We start from the raw sequence: 24228 nt of genomic DNA on the forward strand, positions 1-24228 counted from the left end.
TAATGTGTTCCTATTCCTTTTGGTGCACAATTTAGGTTGCTCTTAGGAATGGCCTTTCCTAGAGGTCCTTGGCCAAATTTTGAGGCACTTGGCAAATTTTCTGGGAGCGCTTTGAGAAAATGTATTACATTTCCAAAATCCCTCAGTCCAAGGTAGTCCATAGGAACTTTGGGTCTTGGCATTTTCGGAATGCCGCTAAGGTAACTTTATTAATTTTCAATTGGACTACATTATTACGGAGTTAAAACCAATAGAGGAAAGAATTTTAAGGGCATACATTTTGTATGTTTCAAATTCCCGTTATATTGAGGCAACATATGTTTTAATTGTAACTTGATATAATAGCGTAAAAATTGTCTAGTATGAGATCATGATTTTTCTTTTTCTGATTTTGAATGGATTTTCCACGTAAAAATTCATGTGTCTTCTTCTCTAGTATCTCCTCTTCTCCGTTTCACAAATCCTAACAATTCTAAAGTCAACTATGGTTAACGATCTTAAGCATGCCACCAAAGAAGGGCTCAATTGCAAAAACAAGCAAACCTCGACATTGATCCTTGAAACAGTATGGGCTCTGGGATGTTAGGGCGCGTTTGTAACGTTTTGTTAAAAAATTATTCCAGAAACAGAAATAAAAAAAAAAAAATGTTTTGTTTTGGGAAACAATTTTTGACCGAAACACGCGTTTGGTAAACTTGTTCCGGGAACATTTTTTTTTTGTTTCTTTTAATTTTTTAATATTTTAATATTTTTATTTTTTTCTTTTTTTTTATTTTTTTCTTCTTTTGGCGACCGGCCGACCTCCGATGCGGCCTCGCCTTGGCTAGGTGAGCTTGGCCTCACCTCGCCCTAGGCGAGCCGGCGTCACCCAGGCCCCTAGCGAGGCTCGAGCTTGCCTCACCGGATCCGGGCGAGCTCGGCGAGGCCGAGCTTGCCCTCGGCCGGCGTCGCTCGGCCTCGCCGGCCCTCGACCGTCGCCACCCTGGCCGACCGGCCGACGCCGGCCATGGAAAAGAAAAAGAAAGAAAAAGAAAAAAAAGAAAAAGAAAAAGAGAAAAGTGTTAAAAAATTTGTTTCGAAAAACAAGAAACAATTTTTTTTTTTTTTTGTTTCTTTACTGTTCCAAATGTGTTTAACAAAAATAGTTTTGGAATAAAAACGCACACAAACGCGTTTCTGTTCCCAGGAACAAAAAAACAGAAAAATGTTCAAAAACAGAAAAAAGAAACAATAACAAACGCAGCCTTAATGTCTAGAGAGGATACCCTCTTTTATACAAATGTTTCTCCAACAAGAGCACTTTACTAACAGAAGCATTGCAACTTGCTTATTAATTTAAGGGTGAAGGCATCTTTACTCATGTGTCATCTATAAGTTCAATAGTATTCAGCGTCTAAAATTTGGATCCAAGCTAAGACTCTCTCATCTAATCGCGATTGACCGTTTTCAAGTCAAAATTACACGTATATAAAATTCATATGTTATGACATCATAACAGTGATAAATGTACCTGGACATAATCATCACTGGAGTCGTTAGATAGCTATTGTCTATACTAGATTCGACCAAATATATTGTTCGATATAAATGTGCTCGATGTTGAGAGAGGAGGTTTATCCCCTAATTAATCAGTCAACTGCCAAGGTCGATAACAGTAGATGATTCGAACAAACTGAATGGATTAAACGATGGAGGGACTAATTTAACCGGAAGCTAACGACTTTTCAGGTTGGAATTTGATTAACGCAGCCTATTAGTCGTGCTATTCCGTAATGTCAAAGACATGCTGTCTGTCTTGTCCTTCACAAATTATTCAACGATACCGTCGCGTGAACACTACATCTCTTGCCAGATCGCATCATGCACGCGACCCCAGCGGCTGCATTTTGCTTCGTGCATTGTCAAAGGCATGACAAAGCTCCGGCGATACGATTAAATTAAGTCAAGATCGATCATTTTCTTCGAGGCGAAAGCAGAGAATGCAATGCCAGGACCAGACGAAGCAAATCGGCCGGCGACTTAAACTTTGAATAATCGAGCGATCTGCGTCGAGTTTATAACTTCACCGCATTTGATAAATAGCAATTTGCAGTTTCCTAATCACCGTATTAATGAAATCGAGCGACCAGATGTTGGAGTGGACTTGCCCTCTCGAGATAATCTAATCACCCCCCTCTTGCGACCTTTGTGGCGTTTAAAAGACTCTCCGAAAAAAATATATATATATAAAGGATGATTTGACTCTAAATTGTTCTTTTTTAACCAAAAAAATGTCCTCCAGATGGAAGCACGACTTAAACCAAGATAAGAGCTCTAATTGTCAATGGCGTCTAGGCAGGTCGAGGTAAAACTACAACAGCTCAAAAGCTATTTGATCTGCCATAATGATCACAATGAAATAGAATACATGTTTAAGATGCATACGTATATGCATGCACAACTGTGGGAGAAAGTTTGGATCAAATCACTTAGAGTTGACCTAGTGATTAAGGAATGAACATGCGTATAGATTAGGCGCACGATGCATGTTGATTCTTTACATCTCTATATGGAAACAGTGCTCTGCTTAGACCACCCGACCCGAGTTTTGCCACGTGTTTAGCCCTCCCGGTCCATGAGGCTGGTAGGATAGTTCATCAACCGGAAAATTACGATCCGCCGAGATGACTCTTACCGCAAGAGATGTTGGGCAGAGTTTAACGTTGACAAATGCGGCCAACGCAGTTCGCACGAGTGACGGCATGGAACGGCGGGTGCGGTTTAAAATAATGCTTTACATGTCGCCCTTTCGACGATCTAGAGAGACCCAGCGTGTAGCAGTGCGGTCATGCTGCACGCGAATGAGGAATCTGATTCGAGAGAAAGAGAGAGAGAGAGGATGATGATCCAGAGGATTCAGAAACAGCTTCAATTGGTGGGTTGAGTTTGACGTTTTCAATCGACGACATACTCTATACGAGCACGTCTGCAGAGGTAAACAATGTTAAATAGGATTCAAGTGGCTCTTGTCATCAATTTAAGGTCAGCCGGATATTATGAAAATGTTTTGGTTTCCCACCGGCGTGTTTTAAAGAACACGCAATTTAGGTCGAGGTTAGAATAATTTTACAAAATGTCGTCTCTTTGTGAACCGAGATTCCCCGCCTCCATTCTTCCGATCGTTGAAGTTTTCATCACTTCACGAATTGGGCAGAATCCTCGAGGCATTTGAAGTACCTCTATACGTTCATATGCTGGTGAAAAATCAAATTCCACAAATGGGATTCGTCAAGTGGCGGATACTTACCGATCACAATAGATATATATGAGATGGACTATGCACAAGATACTCTTTGCTGCCTATTTGTTGCGTTTGTTGTTTATAGACGGTGTTGCTGTACGTTAAATGAGTGAGTTCACTCTGGTATTCAAATAGATATCCTGAAGATAATAACAAGAAAAACAGCCACCAGGGTTGATTTTCTATGCGTTTGGTTATGCTTACACATATTTTGAACCCATAAGCTCGGCCCTAAAGAGCATACGTTTGGTACAGCAAAGGCAGTTTGTGGTTTAAATGTGATGGTCTTCCCGCCTCAGACATTTCAGGTAATCACCGAAGCACGCGAGTTGGTGCTTCGCTCAAGCGCGGGTGGTCCGAACTGTACCGGCACTTCAAAGAAAGGAAGGCAAACGCGCGTATCACTCGGGCGACCCTTTTGTTCGAGAAAAAAGCAGCATTTGCATGGACATTGCCTCTGCGAAAGGGCTTTCCACTCACAAAATCCGATGATGTCCGAAATTATAATCATCTAACATAGAATAAAATCTCGATTCGACTGCGGATAAGAACCCTCCACGTCCACAATCCAGCAAGTGGGGTCGCACGAGCCATTGGATGGTCGATCAAAAAGACAACAGAATGTGCAGAAAAATCGATTGATTAGAGGCAAAAGATGAGGGGGCATTCTATCTAGAAGAGCATCCTGCACCGAGCATCTCGCTTTAGCAGTCATCATCAAAGCCAAACCCAACATGTCAAATGGGGTGGCCTTTAGCATATGCTTCCATTTCAAACCGAGAATTCAGAGTCCGAGCTTAGAAATTTCCTGCAAAACACCAAACTATTGCTCCTTTTCTTTTGTTCTTCCAAATTTTGTTTCTAACGGACTTCAAAATAACTTCCTAGACTTTTAGGCCATGTTTGAAAGCAACACCAGTAATTGAATTTTCCTCGTCATCAAAATATCCCACATCGCCCAATTATAGGATTTATATGTTCTTTATTTATATGCAGTCTCCATTCACCTATCGGTTTAAACTTTTCGATTGCATTTTCCCAGTATGATACTAGAGTTAGGTGCTGCTACATTTTATTTGTCAAGTTTTTCGATTGGTCTTATTAACGCCCATCTCTCTAATCATAAAAATTTAAGTGTTTTTTTTTTTTTTTAAATTTCCCAATCAAATTTTCCCCGTCTCCCTTTTGTCCCATTTTTCAAACATAGCATTGGGTTTTAATAGCTGGAGAGTTGACTTTAGCTTCCTGAGCGCTTAAGCTACAGTAGAGCAATTATAGGCTCATTGCTGTTCGAATATTTTCATGAGCAGTTTTATATGTTCGAAATTTTCATTATCTTTGTACAATATGAAAGTTTATATAAACTAAGGTAAAAACCACCAAAAATAAAAAAACTATGCCTGCTATAATACTTTTATTTCAAACCTTTTTTTTTACATAAAATATATCAAACTTATAATTGTGTAACATATTTTATCAAATTAATATTCATGTGACATATTAATCTTAAACTTTTTTTGTGACGTAAAAAACCCCATACTTATATTCTTGTGATTCTTTATTCAAAATTTATCTTTCATGATATCAAAAATCTCAAACTTAGACTCCAGTTACACATATACTGTCTATCTAGATTTCTTTTTTGCTTTTTCCTTCCTCCTTACCCTTGTCGTCGCTATTATCTTCACCATTGCCAAACCAAGAAAGAAAACAAAGAGAAATTTTTAAAAAGGGAAAAAGAAAACAAAAAGCATGCAACGAGTTAACATATTTTTGTCCAACATTTAATTTCCGTCATTCACATATCTGACCACATAAGTTTTTTAGTGACGTTTGTTAAAAGAATTTTGAAGAATGGTAAATGTAACACATGAGTACAAATTTTCAATAAATGTGTCATATAAGTATAAAATTAAGATAGACGTATCACATATATATATAAGTTTATAGTTTATGATATCACAAAAAAAAATGTTCAGGATAAATATATTTGGTGGGCATAATTTGAAATTTTTTATGATTTTTTCCTATCAAACTTTTGAATGTGCGTGTGCTTCAGTGTCCCGACACGCGTGAGATTTTACACGAGCCAAAGGGTTAGATCTGGCCTGATCAACGGTTAACCGGTAAACACAATTTTTTTTTTTTTTTGGTCGAATGGTAGCCAGACACTTCACATCGTGGAATCTGAATAGAATCTCTCTCTCTCGATAATCTCATCGTCGTCAGGGGTCCCCTCACCGTTCCCAGAAATCCAATAAAAAAGCAACAAAATAAAAATCAAAACTTTTCCATAAAAAAATTAATGCCGTCTATATTAAATTCAGTATTCAGCAAAATTATATTAAATTACGAAATTCGACATTAATTTTTTATTTGATTTTTCTTTTCGTGCGAGTTCAACCGCAGCGCGCTATATAACGGAGATAGGGCCCTCTCCTCCGTCCTCACATCCCCTGCAGAACCAGCTGAAACAGAGCAGGAAGCGCGAGAACAGAGCATTTCGTTTCGTGATTTCTTGGAGCGTTCGGGTGGAAAATGTCGCTGCTTTCGGATCTCGTCAACCTCAACCTCTCGGACTGCACCGAGAAGATCATCGCCGAGTACATATGGTCAGCCCACCTCCGTCCCACCCCCTCGACTCTGTTCTCGTGAACAAAAAAAGAAATGCTTCTTTCCGTCGCTTTTGCTCCCAGCGTCTCTCTGGGTCGGGGCCTTAGGCTTCGTCAGTGCGTTGTTCGTCTGTGATCTCGCGGACCCTTTTCGTTTTGCGGGTGGAAAAAGATGGCGGAGCTGCTAAAATTGGATTCTTGGCTTTTTTTCCGGGGCGCTTTCCTTCCCCAAGTTTTGCTGTGATCGCTCGTGTCGTGCGTGCGTGCGTGTACGAAGTCTCATGGAAGTTGGTTCCTGTTGGCGTTCGGTTTTCGTCGCTTCTTGTTTGAAGACTGTGGTCGTTCGTTTGAGTTTCTTCACGTGTGAATGCTTGTTTCTTTTCCCTCTTCGAGGCGTTGCATAACTTTTGTTTCTTCCGTTTTAGTTTTCGAAATTTGAGCATGGAAAACGGAGTCTTTCCTGTGCTAATTTGAATATTATTTTTTATGCGGATAGGGTACTAGCACCAAGAGAAATCACTGAATTATCCGACCGAGGCTTCGCTTGTGATTGCCTTTTGCGGATCTATTCAATATAAGATAGGATTTCCGCTGGGTTTATACATTCGTAGATTGTCATTTGTCTACGCTTTCCGGTCATATTTTCAAGACTCTTACCGTTGGGATTATTTGTCAGACATCAAGTGACTTTTTTTATTTTTTTATTTACTATCCTTTTTGTCCATTCTTGGCCTTATATCTGAGGATTCTGGCATCTTACTTGGTTTATTTTTTAGCTTCCATTTAATTATTTAACTGTTACATGCCATTTTGTTTTGACCCTGAGATGAGAGGATGCCTTCTACTATGCTAATTTTGATCATGTGTACTGTTTCATTGCATAGGATTGGGGGATCTGGGATGGACATGAGGAGCAAAGCAAGGGTAAGTAACTCTGTGCACAAGCAGTTGACACGTGAACAAGTTGTTACTGCTGTTGGTGACGCTCTGCTTAACTTTAGCTCCTTTTGATGATATAGACTTTCCCTGGTCCTGTTAATGATCCTTCAAAGCTTCCTAAGTGGAACTATGATGGTTCCAGCACAAACCAGGCTCCTGGAGAGGACAGTGAAGTGATTTTATAGTGAGTTTTCTGCTTTATCTTCTTGATGAGCAATTTTTAGCACTTCATTTAGTCATATGTTGGCAATTTCGCTTGTTAACTCGTCGATTACTGGTGCTCGAATTGACACATGCTGTCTAATTTTTTGGAAATACGATTTGTACAGTCCTCAAGCAATTTTCAAGGATCCTTTCAGAGGGGGCAACAACATTCTTGTGAGTTTTCTCCCCTTTACTATACACGATACGATTTGCATCCTTGTTTATTTTTTCTTGGGAATTGCATTCATAGCGTCCTTAAATTGCTGTCTAAAACCCCAATTGGTTTTTAGGTAATGTGTGATGCCTACACTCCTGGGGGACAACCAATTCCCACAAATAAGAGGTGTGCTGCTGCCAAGATCTTCAGCCACCCTAATGTTGTTGTTGAAGAGCCCTGGTATCTTTCAAAGCTGCAATCCTTTCTTTATTAGTTTGTTGGTTGACAATTACCTCTTTTCCATCCATTCAAACTTATGGCCAAATTTTAATCTTGTGGAAAATAGGTATGGACTCGAGCAAGAGTACACCCTATTGCAGAAGGATGTTAAATGGCCTCTAGGGTGGCCAGTTGGTGGCTTTCCTGGTCCCCAGGTAATGCAATTTATAGCTTGTAAAGTCAACAGCTATAAAACTGAACATAGTTGTTGGTGTGCGGTCTTGGCTTGGCACTCTCCTTAGCCATTTAATTAGCTTTGGATCCGAACTATTTTCCTGTGCTTAGACTTAAAAACTGTTGATAGAATGCCAAGTGGAAGCAAGGATAGCTGTCATGTTGTGGTCAATCGTCTATTTTTCATCATGATCAGGGTCAATAAGCTGTGTGAAGAATCTGCCCTTTTCTTCCCTTGTTTCTCATAAGGAGTGGGATGCACATTCCTTTTCTTGAGTAGGAGAGTTTGATTGTTGAGTCTCAACTATAACCTTTTAATTATTAACTTCTGTCTTTCCTAAAACTAAAGGTATGTGCCTTTTACTTGTGCTGTCTATGTGATTTTGGACTTCTGCTATGATGCTTCAGGGACCCTACTACTGTGGTGCTGGCGCTGATAAAGCATTTGGCAGAGATATTGTCGATGCCCATTATAAGGCTTGCTTGTATGCTGGCATTAACGTGAGTGGTATCAATGGGGAAGTGATGCCTGGCCAGGTAAGAGACTAGATCAGGAGAAAAGGATTTACCTAACAACCTTGTTATGTGAAACTTTGCAGTTATATTATATTTATTAATTAAACGTGCAAATAATTTCTCACCCCTAATATAGTGGGAATTCCAAGTTGGTCCATCTGTGGGAATTTCAGCGTCAGATGAATTGTGGGTCGCCCGTTACATTTTGGAGGTACTTTAACATTTGAAGCTTCTGCTGCTTCTTGTTTTCCATTAGTTGATGCTGACATGCCTATCTGTAAACAGAGGATAACGGAGATAGCTGGAGTGGTCCTTTCATTCGACCCTAAGCCTATTCAGGTTAGTCGATCTTCCTTCATATTTCTAGTTTTCATCTCGGTGATGTCTACTTTGGAAATATTTCAAATTTGTATGGCTCATTTGCTTTCCTTTTGCTGCACTTATCCCTTCTAGGGTGATTGGAATGGAGCAGGTGCTCACACTAACTACAGGTAACAGTTCACCTTTACATGCTTCTGTGAATAATAATTACTCTCTCTCTCTCTCTCTCTCTCTCTTTTTCTCTCAATGTGCAGTGTTCCCTTCTCTGCTTCGTGTGCATAACTCTGTGATTGTACTCCAGTACCAAGACCATGAGAAACGAAGGAGGATATGAGATCATTAAGAAAGCAATTGAGAAGCTTGGACTGAGGCACAAGGAGCACATTGCTGCATATGGTGAAGGCAACGAGCGCCGTCTCACTGGACGTCACGAGACAGCTGATATCAACACTTTCAAATGGGTAAGTTAAAAACGGGAGAAAGTGGGAAATGATGTTTTTTTTGAACTGCAGCATTTATTTTGTTATTAGTATAGTATACGTTTTTGCTACAGGTAGATGGAAAAGTTGCTGTCGATAATCGTAGTTTTTTATTTAAGAATGATGTATAGACAGATGTATGTCTCAATGTGTGTGATCTCTAGGTGTTTTTGGCAGTATAATTACAGAATCCTTGTAATGTTAAACTCTTACTTACGGTTGGACAGGGAGTTGCAAACCGTGGTGCGTCAATTCGAGTTGGGCGAGACACGGAGAAAGATGGAAAAGGCTATTTTGAGGACAGAAGGCCTGCTTCCAACATGGACCCGTATGTGGTCACTTCCATGATTGCAGAGACCACCATCCTGTGGAAGCCATGAGTTTGCAGCTTCTCGTCTTCAAGAGATCGTGGTTTCCTTTTCGTTTGATACCAAGGAAAGATTTGTGTACCAATTGGAATGCTTGCATTCGTTTTTCTTCGATTATAGGTTCACTCAGTTACCAATGTTTGCCCCTTGTACTGAGGTGGCAAGGTAAACCTCAATGCTTTACTTGTGAAGATGAGTCAGTCTGTTTCTTCGAATAATGGCAGACGCCAATTTGAATTACTATGTGGAAGGGCTAAATTTTCATGCTCTTGGTTTCATATATTTGTGCCTCCTCACTCTTTCCTGGGAGTTGATTTTTCGGCATTTGTAAATGCGAACATTGAATGTTGAAAGTTAAACGGATTAACAGACCCGAGTTACTGGCGCCAACGGTCATTAACTCAAAACACTGGAAACATTCACTCATTGTAGAAGGTCTGATTTCGATGGATATTAGGGCATGGCCTGACACATGTTACTTGTGGTCTCAAAGCTTGACTGAGGTTTGAATGACCTCCTGCTATGGAATGCTCAAGGAAGATATCCAACGACTACTTGACTGAATCCCCCGACAGTCTCATCGTCAAATAAAAACAGCTCAATCCAATGATTGATTTTCGCCACGAAACAAGCTCCGGTTGTACTGGTTTCGATAGAGTATGCGATCTGCAATTCCCCTTTAGATTCTGCTCAGCAGGTTAAATGTAAAGTTTCTGGTCGGTTCGGTTGGCCAAATAGCCAATCCCAGGGTGTACTAAAATTCGGTCATGACATAGTTTTTATTCAATTTGCCACAATAGAGATGGTATTTATGCACAAACGCTGGTTAGATTAATTTATAGTCATGGAACTTAATAATGTGCATTTTTTGTTTTTGTGCCAGGCTTATTTATATTTTCAAATCAATACACGAGATGTCATATACATTAATAGGACGACACCACTCCATGATTGTTATACTAATCACCACATCGTATTACATGATAATTTTTCACAAATAAAATACAAATGGCGTAATAGAATGGAATCATAATTGAACTTTAAAATAGTTCAAGTGATTTTTTTTTTCTGGTTTTTTAATGACATCGACCAAACCAAATTAATCGGGTAAATTAGGATTTACCGGGATTACTGCTTTGACTTTGAGAGGGAGTTTTCCAGGATTTTCACTAGACTTGCGTGCGTTCGAGAGGCACGGATACAAACGAGTACCCCGCGACAGAATCTCCAAACTGCACCGAGAGTCAAAGGGCTTTGACTTTTCCAGGAAAGGCGACGCTGTTCACCGCTGAAGCTTTTACAGTGCATCTTCGTTCGCCTTCAAAGCCTTGTTTTTTTGCCGAATCAAGCTCGAGAGAGAGAGAGAGAGAGATGCTTCTGCGACGAGCAGCTAATTTTGTCCGTCGAATTCGTCCTCCTCCCCGATCACCATTCACCGACCCATTGGCTCTTCCAATTCCAAGTACGATTCTCTCGTACCACTCGTGTGTGTGTGTGTTGTTGTTGTTGTTCTTGCTGTTGCTGTTGCTGCTTCAAGCATTGTTTGTCAGTTTGAGAATTCTTGCTATCCGCCAGAAAATGCTTATTCCCGACGTTCGGCGTGAGAATGGTTTTGATGAGCGACGGGTTCTCGAGGTTGTGATTACCTGCAAAAGTTTAGTTTGGAGCAATTGAGCAGCTTTTGGCAGAATGCTGCTTTTGATGATTAGGGCGGTTGCCTAAATCCTTTCGCTGTTGCATCATAGGTGTTGCTTAGTTAGGCTCATTCTTTTGACAATATTGTGAACTGTTATCGCAAAGCATTGCTTGACAACATATACATGGGATTTCATGATGTTTTTGTCGAGTGCACGAGTGAGGTGCGAAACGAAGAAGAATCCTATGTTGACCCGTAATTCGATAAGTTTGTGGACTATATATTCTAATCCTATGTTGTTAATCGAAACTAGTGTTTGGTTCTTTTGTTGTTTGCCTACTGTCACAAAGGAATTGTGGATCTTGTCTTTCAATTGCCTGATCTGTCTTCTAAAGAATGTGGTAGGCCCCGCGAGGGTTCGCATATGTTCCAATTGGGTGGCGATGCATGGCGAAAGGATCGCGAGGAGTTCCCTTGGTGGGTTGTTGTGGCTGTTCAAGCTGGTAACTTTTCTGGGGATCTTTCTACAACTTAGTTATGCTTCTAAAATGATTTTTTAGTTGAAACCTGCATTCCTGTTTTTCTTAGCCACTTTCCGTTCTTTTTTGAATTTCTTTTTACGACTTACGCAGTCATGTGCCAAACAATTCACAAGCTTCCTGTTTTCTTTTGAGTCCTGTTAACTGTTTGCAAGCAAGAGCAATGTATCTGTTATGCTTGTTTGAGTTGGAAAAAGACTGAAGCTTTATCATTGAACTAGTGCATTTACATTTAGTGTTGTGTATGTGTGTCTGGTCACAGATAATCCGTGGAATTGTCAGATTTTCTCTCTAGAAACCCTGTTTCAAACTCTCCAATACTTCCTGGGAGGGAATATTAGATGTGCTATCTGGGAAAAGAACGTGACAAAAATTACTATTGCTTTTTGGCAGTTTCAAGGTTAAACTTTCTCTGAGCACATCCATGCCCTTGAAAATGCACTTCTGTTGTGGTCATACAATCTACCTTTCATTATTTTAATTTTTGTTTGCTTCCCTTGAGACTTGCTCTTAGCATATGCAGTACGGTAGTGATGCCAACGCGATATGCTTCAATTGTTTATTCCTTGTATTTATCTTGCATCTTTTATGTGATTGGTTCTTCAAAATTAAATTGTTCCAGATCTTTCTAATTTATAGTAAGGTGAGTCTCACAGTGATGTTTCGTTCTCCTATATTGAAAATCTTGGTTGATTCTTGTAGCTTCGCTTAACAATGCAAATCCCTGATCATATTGAATGCTAAGTCCTTATATGTAGTGATGGTATTACTCTAATCAATTATCTGCACAATACTGGACGCAGCAATATTTCTTGGGACAAGTTCAAATCCAGCTGTTGCAGATGGGGTGTCAATTGAGTCAAACTCTGAAAATAATGCAGAAGCTGCTGAAATTGTTGGACTTCGTAGGATTGATGACGGTTCAGTTGTATCGAATATTCATACGACCAAGTGGAGAGTATTCACTGATAATGGGAGAGATTCATTTCTCCAGGCAGGCTTCCTTGGTGATGTACTCTATTGTTCTGAATCTGGTATTGTCAGTGTTGTTTAATCTTTTTCATTTTAACATGCTAGGGTAAACTGGAGCAAGCTGAAAGATTCTTCCTTTCTGCACTGCAAGAAGCTAAAGAAGGGTTTGGAGAGAGGGACCCGCATGTGGCATCCTCATGCAACAATCTCGTGGGTCAACTAATCAGTTGCTTCCTTTCCCTATATATATGCTTGCCTTGTTCCAAATATCTGGAAAGTTGAATAAGAAATTGTGCTAAAGGAGCTTTCACTTATCTATGTCGATAACCATGTTTGTGTTTCATTTGTATTAACTGATGGAAAGAAGACTGAATTAGATGGTACTGAATTAGATGGTATCTTTTGAATTTATTGGTGAAGTTTAAAGCTAACTTTGCCTGTGATATTTCCTCTAGCCATCTTCTAAATCATTCACTCAGTACTAACCATGTAAGCAGGACTACATCTCTCCTATTTGGATACTTTAAGGGTTGAACTTTTATGGGTCTTCTAAGAACATTTATTTTATGATTTTGGAATCTGTTAGTTCAATGCCCCAAATCAAAGTAATATTGTTCCATTACGACTATTCCATCTCTCTTGGTGAGCATATCTGGGAACGATGAATTGAATTGATTTAATGCAATTGTTATATTGAGTAATCAATGACAAGCTATGTCACTTGTGAAACTGCGGGTGCTGAATTATAATCTGTTGGGTTCCGATATTCTGTTCAGGCAGAGCTTTATAGGGTTATGAAGGCATTTGATAAAGCTGAGCCACTGTACTTGGAGGCAGTCAATATTCTTGAAGAGTCATTTGGTCCTCAGGATATACGGTATAGCTTGATACTTATGTCAAATTTGCAGTAGATTGCAGACCATTATGACTTTTTTCTTGGCATCTTTGCACCATGATGGTAAATATTATTGAAGTGACAGAATTATGCATAGGCTGATACGTACAAAATGCACAGCACATTGTCTTGCTCTGTTTGTTCGGATATATTTGCTCCTGCTAGTTGCTTTGCCTTGACTGGGCTGTAGTCTGTTGCATGTCATATGAATTGATTTGCTCTCCGGGACCTGTAACATGCAGAGTTGGAGTTGCCTTTCACAATCTTGGCCAGTTTTATCTTGCACAGCGGAAGTTAGAAGAAGCTCAAATCTACTATGAGGTAAATAAGATATTCAATAATCGTGGCGTTAGATTCTTGGGTATACCATGATGTGTATATCGAGTCTATGCCTATATCTGATAGGGAGACCTCAGAATGCGGCAATTTAATGCTGAGATTTTTTTATTTTATTTTTATTTTTATGACTATTTTACTCAGTAACTTAGCCTAGGAAATGAAAAGGGTAACTGTGTGATGGGTTAGTTAAAGAAAATTCTTTTGCTTGGTTCTAACAGTTTGACACTATGTCATTCTTATCTAAAAGATTTTTGTCACCTTTTATAGGTCTACTTCCATCGAAGTTAGGTCATTCTGAGGACGGAGGGCAGGAGAGAGGGGGAAGGGGGGCTTTGAGGGAGGGGAGGAACTAAGTAGAACTACTTGCCATATTCAGAGAGTAGTGGTTAGTGTGTCTCCATTCTGTTGCTGTGTTGAAAAATGCCATATAATGAAGGAGGTGATTTTATTATCTTTGTTTCAGATTAGTCACTGTCAGTCTAATGCATCTTTTCTACTCATCAGTAAAACATTTTTGCTTCAACCATCAGCCAAACTCTGGCATTTACTAAGTTGATTTAAGAGTGGTGGTTACATGCTCCTCTTATTCCTGTTTGATTGCTACGTACTTTAGCCATTTATGCATAATATTTTCAACACAAATGCAAATTTTCTTTTTTTTTTTGTTCTCATTGTTCTAATTTGTTGTGTTTTTTGTGTCTTCTGAGTCCGGCAATGATTATTTGGACAGAGAGCTCTGAAGGTATGATATGTGAGCCATACGTTTTAACGTTGCGTCCAAGCACTTGATGGAGTCGTACATACATTCTCGCATGGTTATATGTGCAAGCACTTGCTGGATTCATCTGTAGTTCCTTGCATGGTTATTCGTCTCAACTCCCTAAATTGCATAATACTTGTTCTTGAAGCGTGAGAGCTACCACTTTTCCAACTTTCGAGCTCCTCCAACATCACATGCTTCGTCGTTAATGGCTCGATCAGCTCAAGCTTATAATAGGCACATAAAAAGAATTATTGAATTTCACTCTTTGGAAATGTTTGTTTACAGTTGAAGCTCTTCCGTAGTAGTCATGATAATGATATCTGAAGCAATAACCAGAGTCTGCATAAACAGAGTTCCATTTCTTTAATATGCATATGCTTAGTGATTCAGATGAAGCAATTGCTTGTTATGTGAAACTGTTAGCTCAGTGTTATGTTGAAATGATTCAGATAAAAGGGAGAGTGTTGGGGTATGGTCATCCAGACTATGCAGATACCATGTATCATCTGGGAATGGTAAACTCACGGTTTTCTATATTAGTACTATTCTTCAACTTGTTTAGATAATTCCACTTCTTAAATTGCCTATGTCTGCAATATGTTGTTCTTGGTAGTTCTCTAGCACTAGTATACCATGTTGATATCCTTTTCTTTACTCCATTTGTGCATTAGCTGCATGACCTTAGTCTTTCAAAGTCATATTTGGCGATGGTTTCCTTTCGCCCCTCCATTTTCTAGCAAACATTATTTCATGAGAGGTTTATTAATTGCTTTTCCATTTTTATTTTTTTTTCACATTTCTTCTGCATACATATATTCGTAAACTTGAAATTACAAAGAGATAAGAGATAACTTGTTTATAGCAGCACTGAACACCAATTTTTGTGAGACGCCTGAAGCTTATGAGGCCATAATGGATCCATGTTAATATCTTTGTTAGTTGGTGATTAAATTCTTCCTGACTGTACTTCTTTTGCACAAATTAACTTTTGTCTTTTACCCCTGGACTCTAAATTCATCAGCTATTCAAGTTCAGGTGCTTTATAGTTTCTTAATTGATGTTTCTGGTCATTACACATATCTAATGCTGCCTGATGGTTCCAATTACATTGATGATGCATTTCTAGAACATGAAGATTCATTAATGTGTTTGTGGCATTCCAAAAGGAAGAGTCACTGCACTATGTGCCTATGATTATGTTATTTTTTTCCGCTTGAGCCAACATAATCTGGAAAGGGCTATGTGATTGAACTGCAGGTGCTACATCTACAAGGAAAAGAAAAGGAATCAGATGCTCTTATCCTCGATTCAATCAGGATTTTGGAGGTACGTGGGAAAACAAGCTGATTTTCTTTTTTCTGTTCTCCTTTCTAACTGGAATTATAACACGCAGGAAGCTGGTCAAGGAGAATCTATGGTATGCTTGAAGAGGTTGCGTCATCTAGCTCAGGTGACACGTCTCATTCATTTATACTTGGTCTTTTGTTGACTAACAAACATGATTCAAACCTCTGTTGACATGGAACCTCTACTGTTGGGCTTTTTCATGAAAATTAGATGTTGGCCTTTGTTGCTTCCCCAGTCTGAAATTTTATGTGAGCGACAACTGAATGTGACAAACATCAATCTTGGTAACATATTTGATGAGAGCTATTGTCTTTTTAAAGCAATGTAGATAAAGCATAGCGTAGTGACATTTCATCGATTGATATTCAAGAATGCTTCACCATTGAGGTGGGGCTTCTATACCAGAAGGAAGATGTTTTTATTGATGGATACATGAACTTGAGAGGAAATTTTTTGAGTATATAATCATTTAGATTTCATAAATATTAGATTTTTTCTGTTATCCCAACTTGTTGACCATAGGATTGGCCCAAAAAACTTATTGACCATAGGCACGAACATGTCTGTTGTGTTCTTTTGAATTTTCAGTTTAAAACTCTGATTTTACATTGTGAATGCTTTCAAAGTACAAACTTATTGATTTGGGCATCGCTTTTTTGAATTTCTTGGACGGGTCTTTTGGGTTCACTGAACTTTAGAGAAATGATCATCCTCTACAAATGATATGAAAGACTAAAAGAAATGATATTAATGTATTAGTATAACTCCCACTTTGCCCTTTAGGTGGAATAAAATGATCGTGACAAAATCAAAAGCAGAACTCTGGGAGACATGACAGGTTCTAGCTAGTTAGATGACATGATCTTGTGATGTGTATATATATATATATATATATATATATTTTTTTTTTTTTCACAATAGCCATGATTATGTTACATATAGTTTCTTTTTACTATAACAAAAGGGTGCATTTATCCCAAAAAGTGAAACCTAGAGTGTTATGAAGGCAAGGACTAAATTTTTTGTCCAGTTATGAATTGAGTGCCATTGTCCAATCACAATTCACAAAACACTGTGAATCCTTCTGATATTTGATCTGCTTTTTGGCCTTTTCCACTCTTGTTTAGGCAACATTATCCTAATACCTTACAGTGTACCATGATTTTTATTTTTATTTATAATGCTACCTTGATTTTTTATCTTTTGAATAATAAGTTAGTTTAGATCTTCCATCTATGTAAACAAACCATTGCCCTTTGCCTTGTTTAGATGTATCTAAAGTCCAGTCGTTTTGAGGATGCTGAGAATCTGCAGAGAAAGATTCTTCATATGTTGGAGTTGTCCAAGGTTTGATATTACTTGAAACTTTGGTCCTTGATTATGATACATTAGAATTGACTATTCAATTTTGAGACTGATTCAGGTTGTTGTACCTTCAATTGTTCAATCAAGTCATTGAATTTTTGAATTGGCTTCAATTGAGTGATATGATCACATAAGTACCTACCTACTCGTGGAAAGGATAAGAAAATTGAACATAAGTACAAAATTTGGATGGAAAATTGCAGACTAGTGAAGGCACAAGTTTTGCAATCATTGAGTACTTGCAATATATTTTTGGTGATATGTTAATATGTTTGTCCGGTTGCCAACAATTCATCTTTGCCAAAAAGAAAATAGGTGGCTTAGTCATATAAATGTCTACTAGCTCCACAGACCGTGCATGCACATGGACGGAGAAGTTGGAGGAATCTTGTATATTAAGTCTGCGATCATGAAATTTCTTCTATAACATCAATTTAATTCAAGAATCGATTGATTAAGGGAGTGTATTTTCTCTACTAAACATCCTTATCATTGATAATCTCAATATGTACTCTTAGTGCAAACATCTTATTTTAGTTCTAGCATAAAATTAATTTGTTTCAAATGATTATTTTAGAGTATAAATTACATTGGGCAAGTGCAATCATGGTTTTCATCTTAATTTATTTTCAATAGCAACATTTGACTATTTTAGGTGCATTCCACATTTCTTTTCTCTTTCTAGAATAGGTCATTTTATGGCTTAAGATATTGTTTAGTTTTGATTTATATTTGAAACTTGACTTACAAAACTTTTGGCTTCATAATTTGTCATTTTAATTTTACTATGAGACTTGTCCTTGCTATAGCTTCAAAAAAATAAATATTTGGTTTGGATTTTAAATTATTGGAACTTTTGCTTTATCTAATATAAATTTAAATTTAATTTAATCTCATTTTACTATAAACTTCTTTCACTATTTTATTCGAAATTCGAAATGAAATTTTTCCTATTCATTTTATTTTGGGCCAATGATGATTGGCAATGCGTTCGTATGCAGCAACCATTGGACTTGCCAATTGTCAAAGTAATGTAAGATTCACTTGAGCTTTCTCTTTACTGTACGTACAATGATAAGATAAGGTTTAATCATATACTTGCTTTGACATCAACGGAAGCCACCACGGTTCCCTCTTTGTTTTTCGACATATTCCTTCACTGTCTAATTAATGTTCAATGGGCTACAAGGGATGGGATTCTGTGGAGACTGTCCTGGCTGCTGAAGGACTTGCCCTGACTCTACAGGCAGCTGGAAAGTTGAGGGAAGCACAAGAACTTCTCGAAAGGTGAGTTATCATCTTAATATTTGAAAATGACAATTCTTCGTAAAAATTCCAAATAAGTTTCGGAGATATTGTTCCTATAGGTGTCTGGAAGCAAGGAAGATTTTGCTGACAGAAAGCCACATACAGGTTCTACTGTCATCGACTCTCAATATGATTTAGAATTCTTGATTTTTCTTGATACCTGGATGTCTTATTGATGCCTTTTCTCTCCATATTGTTTCTGAAAATTGAGAAATTTGTCTTCGCTGGTTAGGCTATAAACCTTGTATTTCTACTTGTTTACTTTGAGGTGCCACAATTTGAATCACTCGATGGCTTTGCTGTACATACTTGCAAAATTTTCTGCTAGGAGGTACTTTGGCCAAACTTGGGATGTGCATTGCTGAAAGTGGGCATGTCTACATGATCTGGTTGATGTGTTATAGAACGTCACTTTATAATCCTTTGTTCCCATAAGAGTGATTTTTGAATTGTTGAAGATTTTATGTAGAAGTTGAAGCTTGTCTTATGTCATTTGTTAGATTTTTTTATTCCTTTGAATTATACTACCGCTTTGCATTGAATGTGGACCATTATTTTCCCTTTTTGCTGGGTCTGAATAGTAAGTTGGTTACATAACTTCCGAAGAAAAGGGTACTAAATCTTCATTTCTTTATATGTAAAATGTAGAATCGCCAAATTGTTCCCAAAACTTGTTCATTGAGGGCTTGTGTTACATGTACTGAAAGAATAAGAATGGTGACAGGCCTTGTACTTTATTCTCATTGAGTACTATTTTTAAGATTGAAGTGGAATCCTTGGGCAGGTTGCAGCCAACATGCTTCACTTGGCTAGGGTGGGAATGCTAATTTCCAATCAGTCAAGGAAGAGAAATCCAGCAGAAGCAATTGTTGAGCTAGACAAGGCAAAAGGTTTCCTAGACAACTCGATAAGGTAAATTGCTTTATTCTTTAAGTCTTCCCTATTAGCTTGAGCTTCAACATACTCTCTCTCTCTCTCTCTCACATTGGTTTGAGCCATAAAAGGTTATAGAGTCTCGAGAATTTAACTTGTTTTGACTTGTGCCATCTGTTTGGCATTTGGCAATCCCTAATAATTTACTAATACAATCATAAGTCGTCATTCTTTAATCTTAGGTTTTAACTGTACAGTTGAATTCCATAAGATTGAGTAAAACAATTGTAAGCCACAACTAAATCTGACTATCTTGTGATCGACCTTGATGCTCTTTGGATCTTCAGGGTTTTGTCTTTTAAGTCCTACGCAGAAATCATGCTCCTCCTTCTGCAGAGGACAATAGATATTATATCCTAGTTGATGGGACTGAAGAGCTTGGAGGAATTTAACAAGAAGGCACACTGAATGGCTCATGTATTCTAAGTCAATAGTCAATGACTGTAATACTCTGTCTACTTAGCCTTTTAGGAATCTTTTACCTAACTCTCTTCTTTTCTTAGATTATCTGTGGCTTGGCCAGGAACTTTGATTCTGAAAGCTATAATGCAGCATTTGAAAGTCATATTATAGCATTGCAGTTAGTTTGAGCGTCCTGTAATCTTATTTTCCTTAAACATTTACCTACATGAATTTTCATTCTTGAAGGTTGCTGGTGTATATTCCATCAATCTTTTATAGGGCTCTTTCCTCTCCTTCCACCTTGTCAGGACACCTTTGTTCACCTCGATCATAAAATCTTTTCCTTCATGCAAGAGACCCTTTCTTTGGAGAGACTGCATTACTTGGCTATGCAGTCTCTATGCTATGTATCGCCTATATTTCCTTTCCATTCATGATCACAATTTCGAAAATTTATGGGACTTTGGGAAGTTGGGTCATTTAGAAGGTGAAGATCATAAAAAAACATATGGTGCTTATTCTGATGATGTTTGATTAAATTCCACTTTTGACAGGGTCAATTCTGTCTTGCTTTAATGTTTATTAAAAAATTAACTTCCGATGACAGAATAGCGAGGGAAGTACTTAACAAATCAGTGAAGCAGGGAGGTCAATGGAGAAATGGAAATTCTGCAGAGAGTGGAAACAAGGGACGCATAGCAATGATCGTACTAGTAAGTTTGTATTATTTCATTCTCTCGATATCTTGACATTGAAGGAAAAATTTGTGGTTATGGAAGTCCACTGACCGTCACCTTGTCGGATATCTTAATTTTGTCTTAAACAACAAGGCATGTGAGAAAGCTTGTTTTGTCATTCTATTGTGAAATTGAAACAAACCATTTTGGGTCAAGGTGCCCCTGGTCAGTTCTTAAAAAATCAAATGTTGGCTTTTGTCAAGCGCGTAAGTACAATCAATTCAATAATTTTGGGTTCTTTAGGTTCACTGATTCTGGCATTAGCTTAAGCTTAATGATGTTGATTGAGGCATTTTTCTTTTTCATGGACTTGTTTCCAGCTGCAGTCATTTGATTCATTAGGGCTTCTGGGCCTTACCAAGGAAGAATTGCAAGAGTCAAGGGTTAGTATTGCAAAATCAAGTTATTATTTTACTTTTACCTTTCCAAATTACTCATGGGATGCATCTTTACTTTGCGTTTGGCAACATGATGATTGTTGTGTTATTTCCTTCTAATGGCATGATGTAAACTTTGGAGCATCAGGTTCAATTCCAACATTCACGTGTTCCGGAATTGGGCTATTTGTTTGGAGTATCATGCACTATTTTTCCCTGGTCAAAAAGAAAAAGATCACGTACTTCTTTCGTTAATTGTATATTCTTCAAAATGGGTTAAACTTCACAATTACGTTGAACTTTAAGAAAGTCAGATGCTCTAATTCAATATAGACGTGCAATAGAATTGGGCAATGCTGCTTTTCAGTGATCATACGTGGCATTGATATCTTGAATTCATTGCATCACATCTGTTTGGCTATTTTATTGAGGAGCTTTGGCATTATGTTGTCTATAACATTTATACTGGCGGGTATCCCGTGTGCACACATTCTGTTCTTGTCCTTGTTACTTAATAGCAATGTTGCTGATAGACAATCAAACTTCAGGAATAATTGTGAATCTGGTCTGTGGTTAAAGTTGAAGTTCTAGTCTTCTTTCACAAAGAAGTTATACCCTTGCTTTACGTTCGAATAGAATGCTGCGCTACACTTTAGCTTGAAATGTTGAACAGTTGGTCATCTTCCTATCATACATTTCTTTAAATCTATTGCCGCCTTCCTCATTGCAAGTTTGCACATCAATGGCCAGCCTCTTACCTTTCTGAGACTGATAGAGTTCTGCGTATGCCTATATAATGATTTTATACAGTGCTTCTTCAATAATGCAAGCATCCTGTTGAGCTACTTCACTGCATTTGACTTGTCATATCTATTTTTCTTTTGACCAGGATGAAAACTCACATCTTGTTGAAGCTGAAGACGCCCTTTTACAATGCATGTCTTCTTACAAAGAGGTTAATCGCTCTGCCCTTAAGTGGACTAAGCCTTATGTTCTTTTTTGTGTGTTGCTTTCCTGAGTTTTACAGATATAGATCTTTGGCTTGATGCTATGTGGTCACTGATAAAAAGGCTACCTTGCCCAGGGATGTGTGCTGATGTTATTTTTGTACATGTTTCCTTTTCTAATGCATAGCCTAACTGGGACATTTCTAGGTGATATGTCCTCATTCAATTTAGATTTGGGATTGTTAGCAACTGCTGAGATAATGGTACTGGTGAAGTGAATCTGACTCATTTCCTCAGATTGCAGCACTGGCATTTGGATTAGCCATTAGTATGGGAGTAAACTCTTTGCCTTAGATGTACAAGGGCAACAAAAAATATGTGGAAAATATGTTGCGTGCGGTGCTGAGTATTACTCAAACTCTTGCCACTAATTCTCATTGTGGTGATATTTTAGACCTTTCCTTTTTCTTTCTGCCATTAAACTGATTATTGGAGCATCTGCCATCGATCAATACTATATAAACACAGTATGTCAATTAAGCAGAGAAAACCATCAAGATTTAAACTGAATATAAGAGAAGATTACTCAGAATGTGGGCTAGATTGGCAATATGGTAATTCACTAAAATCAGCGATGCCACTGTTGGTTAAAAGTTCAAGGGTGGGGGTAGCCCACTATGATCTTATAATTTTAGATTGATTGTGATAGAAATCAGGTTTATCTTATGTTCACATGCAGTTCGCTAGTGAGAGGTCGGTCTCTGGTTTTGCTGAGGTGAAGGTTGAGTATCTCTCATGTTTAAAGCATCTAGCAAGCTTGATTGGGGAAATCACTCAGCAAGGGATGCAGCATTCTCAAAAAGTCACTACGCGTGAGCTGAACTACGAAATTAGTCAAGTTGAAAAGGAAATTTCTCAAATGAGGAGACATAAGAAGTAGACTGGAGCTTCTTAATGCTGGATCTGGAGTTACTCTGTTGAAGAATTTAAGGTAAAACAATACTTTCTCGTGCAGGTTCAATTTAGTAAAAATATTCTACTAAATGCATCAACTATTTTCACCTACATCGTTTATTTAGCTAATTTGTGATGCTCCAAAAGTGCAGGAACACTAATTTATTTTTTGGAAAGGGAACATAAATTGATTAATCAACATCAAGATGGAACTCTGCGGCTTCTGAGGTTGATCTGGTTCTGATAGAGCAATAAATTGGTGATCATCACAACCAGTGAGCTTCCGTAAGATTACTGAAGACATTGCAGAACAAAGTGGTATACCATTAGGGATATCGTGCCTTTTTTGTCTTGATGATCCTCTCATATTTAGTGGAGAAGTTCATTGAGATGCTAAGGTACTTAGATGCTTGGAGGTTGCTCGGAAGTTGTTTTTCAAGGCAGCGCATAGAGATATGTGGAGTCACTGAGATCTTAGAAGGTTCAGGAAGTCTTGTTATTTCGTGTGCCTGCTATTTAGGTGGGCTCTGGGAGGCTGTACGTCCTATGTTAAACGTAGGCAATGAGGTTTCGTATCTAGTTGCTTGGCTATTCAATTTCCACATTGCAGAGAGTTTAGTTAGCTACGCATTTCATAGTTTCTTGGCATTCAACAGTCTTCGAGTTGATGAGGGATGGTTAAATGCCAACTTTTTGTTGTTTGATCGGTTCCCAGTTGTTTCACTCAAAATTGGACTGCTGCTATTTTGCATGACGGGTGATGATACTTCAACTAGACGAGCAAAAACAGAGAAAGAAGGTACTTGAACCAGTAGATATGTAGGATCGCGTGGAATTCACTCCTAGTATTTTTAAAAATGCATTACGCATGTTCTGAAAGCTTTCTTTGTCTGCGAATTACGTCCAACATAAGATGATAATATAAGGTCTATATCATTCTCAATGTGTTGATCCATCGTCACATTCGGAAGCTTTCATGTGCTTTCCACATTGCCTGGTCTCACGAGTACTTGGATCATCTCCTCTGCAACTAGTGGAAACATCTGTAGCCCACCTTGACATTCGTTGTCGATTGCGAAAAGGAAGGGCAACATCAACAGCTAAAGCACGTCAGTCTCGTGCACCGTGTTTTCCTAAAATCCAGCCAAAAAGTTAAAAGTTCCCGTAGGCTTTCCATCCCACCTCTAGCAAATGCCCCCTGATAGGGACATTTCTTCTCCATTGCAGAACAATTCCCTGGCTGTAAAGACAAGTCAGAAGAGTACATTCGCTAGAGAATTCAATAGTTGTAGTCCAACCCCAGACTTCTCCACCTAACATCAAGATCCAGAACTTACCAATTGGCCAACCCTCATGATCATATTCATTGCTGACAACCCAGCAAC

General features: G+C 38.3%; 2 protein-coding genes across 4 annotated transcripts; both read left to right on the forward strand.

Moving 5' to 3' along the window:
• Window positions 1-5712: 5712 nt before the first annotated feature.
• On the forward strand, window positions 5713-9609 carry LOC104449732 (glutamine synthetase nodule isozyme). Its single transcript, XM_010063974.3, has 12 exons — window positions 5713-5892; window positions 6777-6816; window positions 6912-7015; window positions 7161-7209; window positions 7326-7432; window positions 7539-7626; window positions 8054-8182; window positions 8298-8372; window positions 8447-8500; window positions 8615-8652; window positions 8784-8943; window positions 9189-9609. The coding sequence occupies exons 1-12, from the start codon at window positions 5819-5821 to the stop codon at window positions 9339-9341; spliced, it is 1071 nt and encodes a 356-aa protein (XP_010062276.1). The 5' UTR covers window positions 5713-5818; the 3' UTR covers window positions 9342-9609.
• A 917-nt stretch (window positions 9610-10526) lies between these two features.
• On the forward strand, window positions 10527-23590 carry LOC104449733 (kinesin light chain 3). Of its 3 annotated transcripts, none has more exons than XM_039316075.1 (19): window positions 10527-10791; window positions 11361-11468; window positions 12308-12498; window positions 12582-12686; window positions 13253-13353; window positions 13614-13692; window positions 14441-14452; window positions 14923-14988; window positions 15731-15799; window positions 15867-15923; window positions 17090-17167; window positions 18375-18472; window positions 18553-18598; window positions 19278-19405; window positions 20436-20541; window positions 20886-20948; window positions 21832-21897; window positions 22629-22880; window positions 22991-23590. In XM_039316075.1, the coding sequence occupies exons 1-18, from the start codon at window positions 10701-10703 to the stop codon at window positions 22827-22829; spliced, it is 1665 nt and encodes a 554-aa protein (XP_039172009.1). In that variant the 5' UTR covers window positions 10527-10700; the 3' UTR covers window positions 22830-22880; window positions 22991-23590. The 3 variants fall into 3 exon arrangements, with proteins under 3 accessions (XP_039172009.1, XP_039172010.1, XP_010062282.2); XM_010063980.3 differs by having other exon boundaries at window positions 10678-10791; window positions 11371-11468; window positions 22996-23590; XM_039316076.1 differs by lacking the exon at window positions 14441-14452 and having other exon boundaries at window positions 10528-10791; window positions 22996-23590.
• Window positions 23591-24228: the final 638 nt, after the last annotated feature.

This window comes from Eucalyptus grandis, chromosome 6 (genome assembly GCF_016545825.1).
Source record: "Eucalyptus grandis isolate ANBG69807.140 chromosome 6, ASM1654582v1, whole genome shotgun sequence".
Classification (NCBI taxonomy): domain Eukaryota; kingdom Viridiplantae; phylum Streptophyta; class Magnoliopsida; order Myrtales; family Myrtaceae; genus Eucalyptus; species Eucalyptus grandis.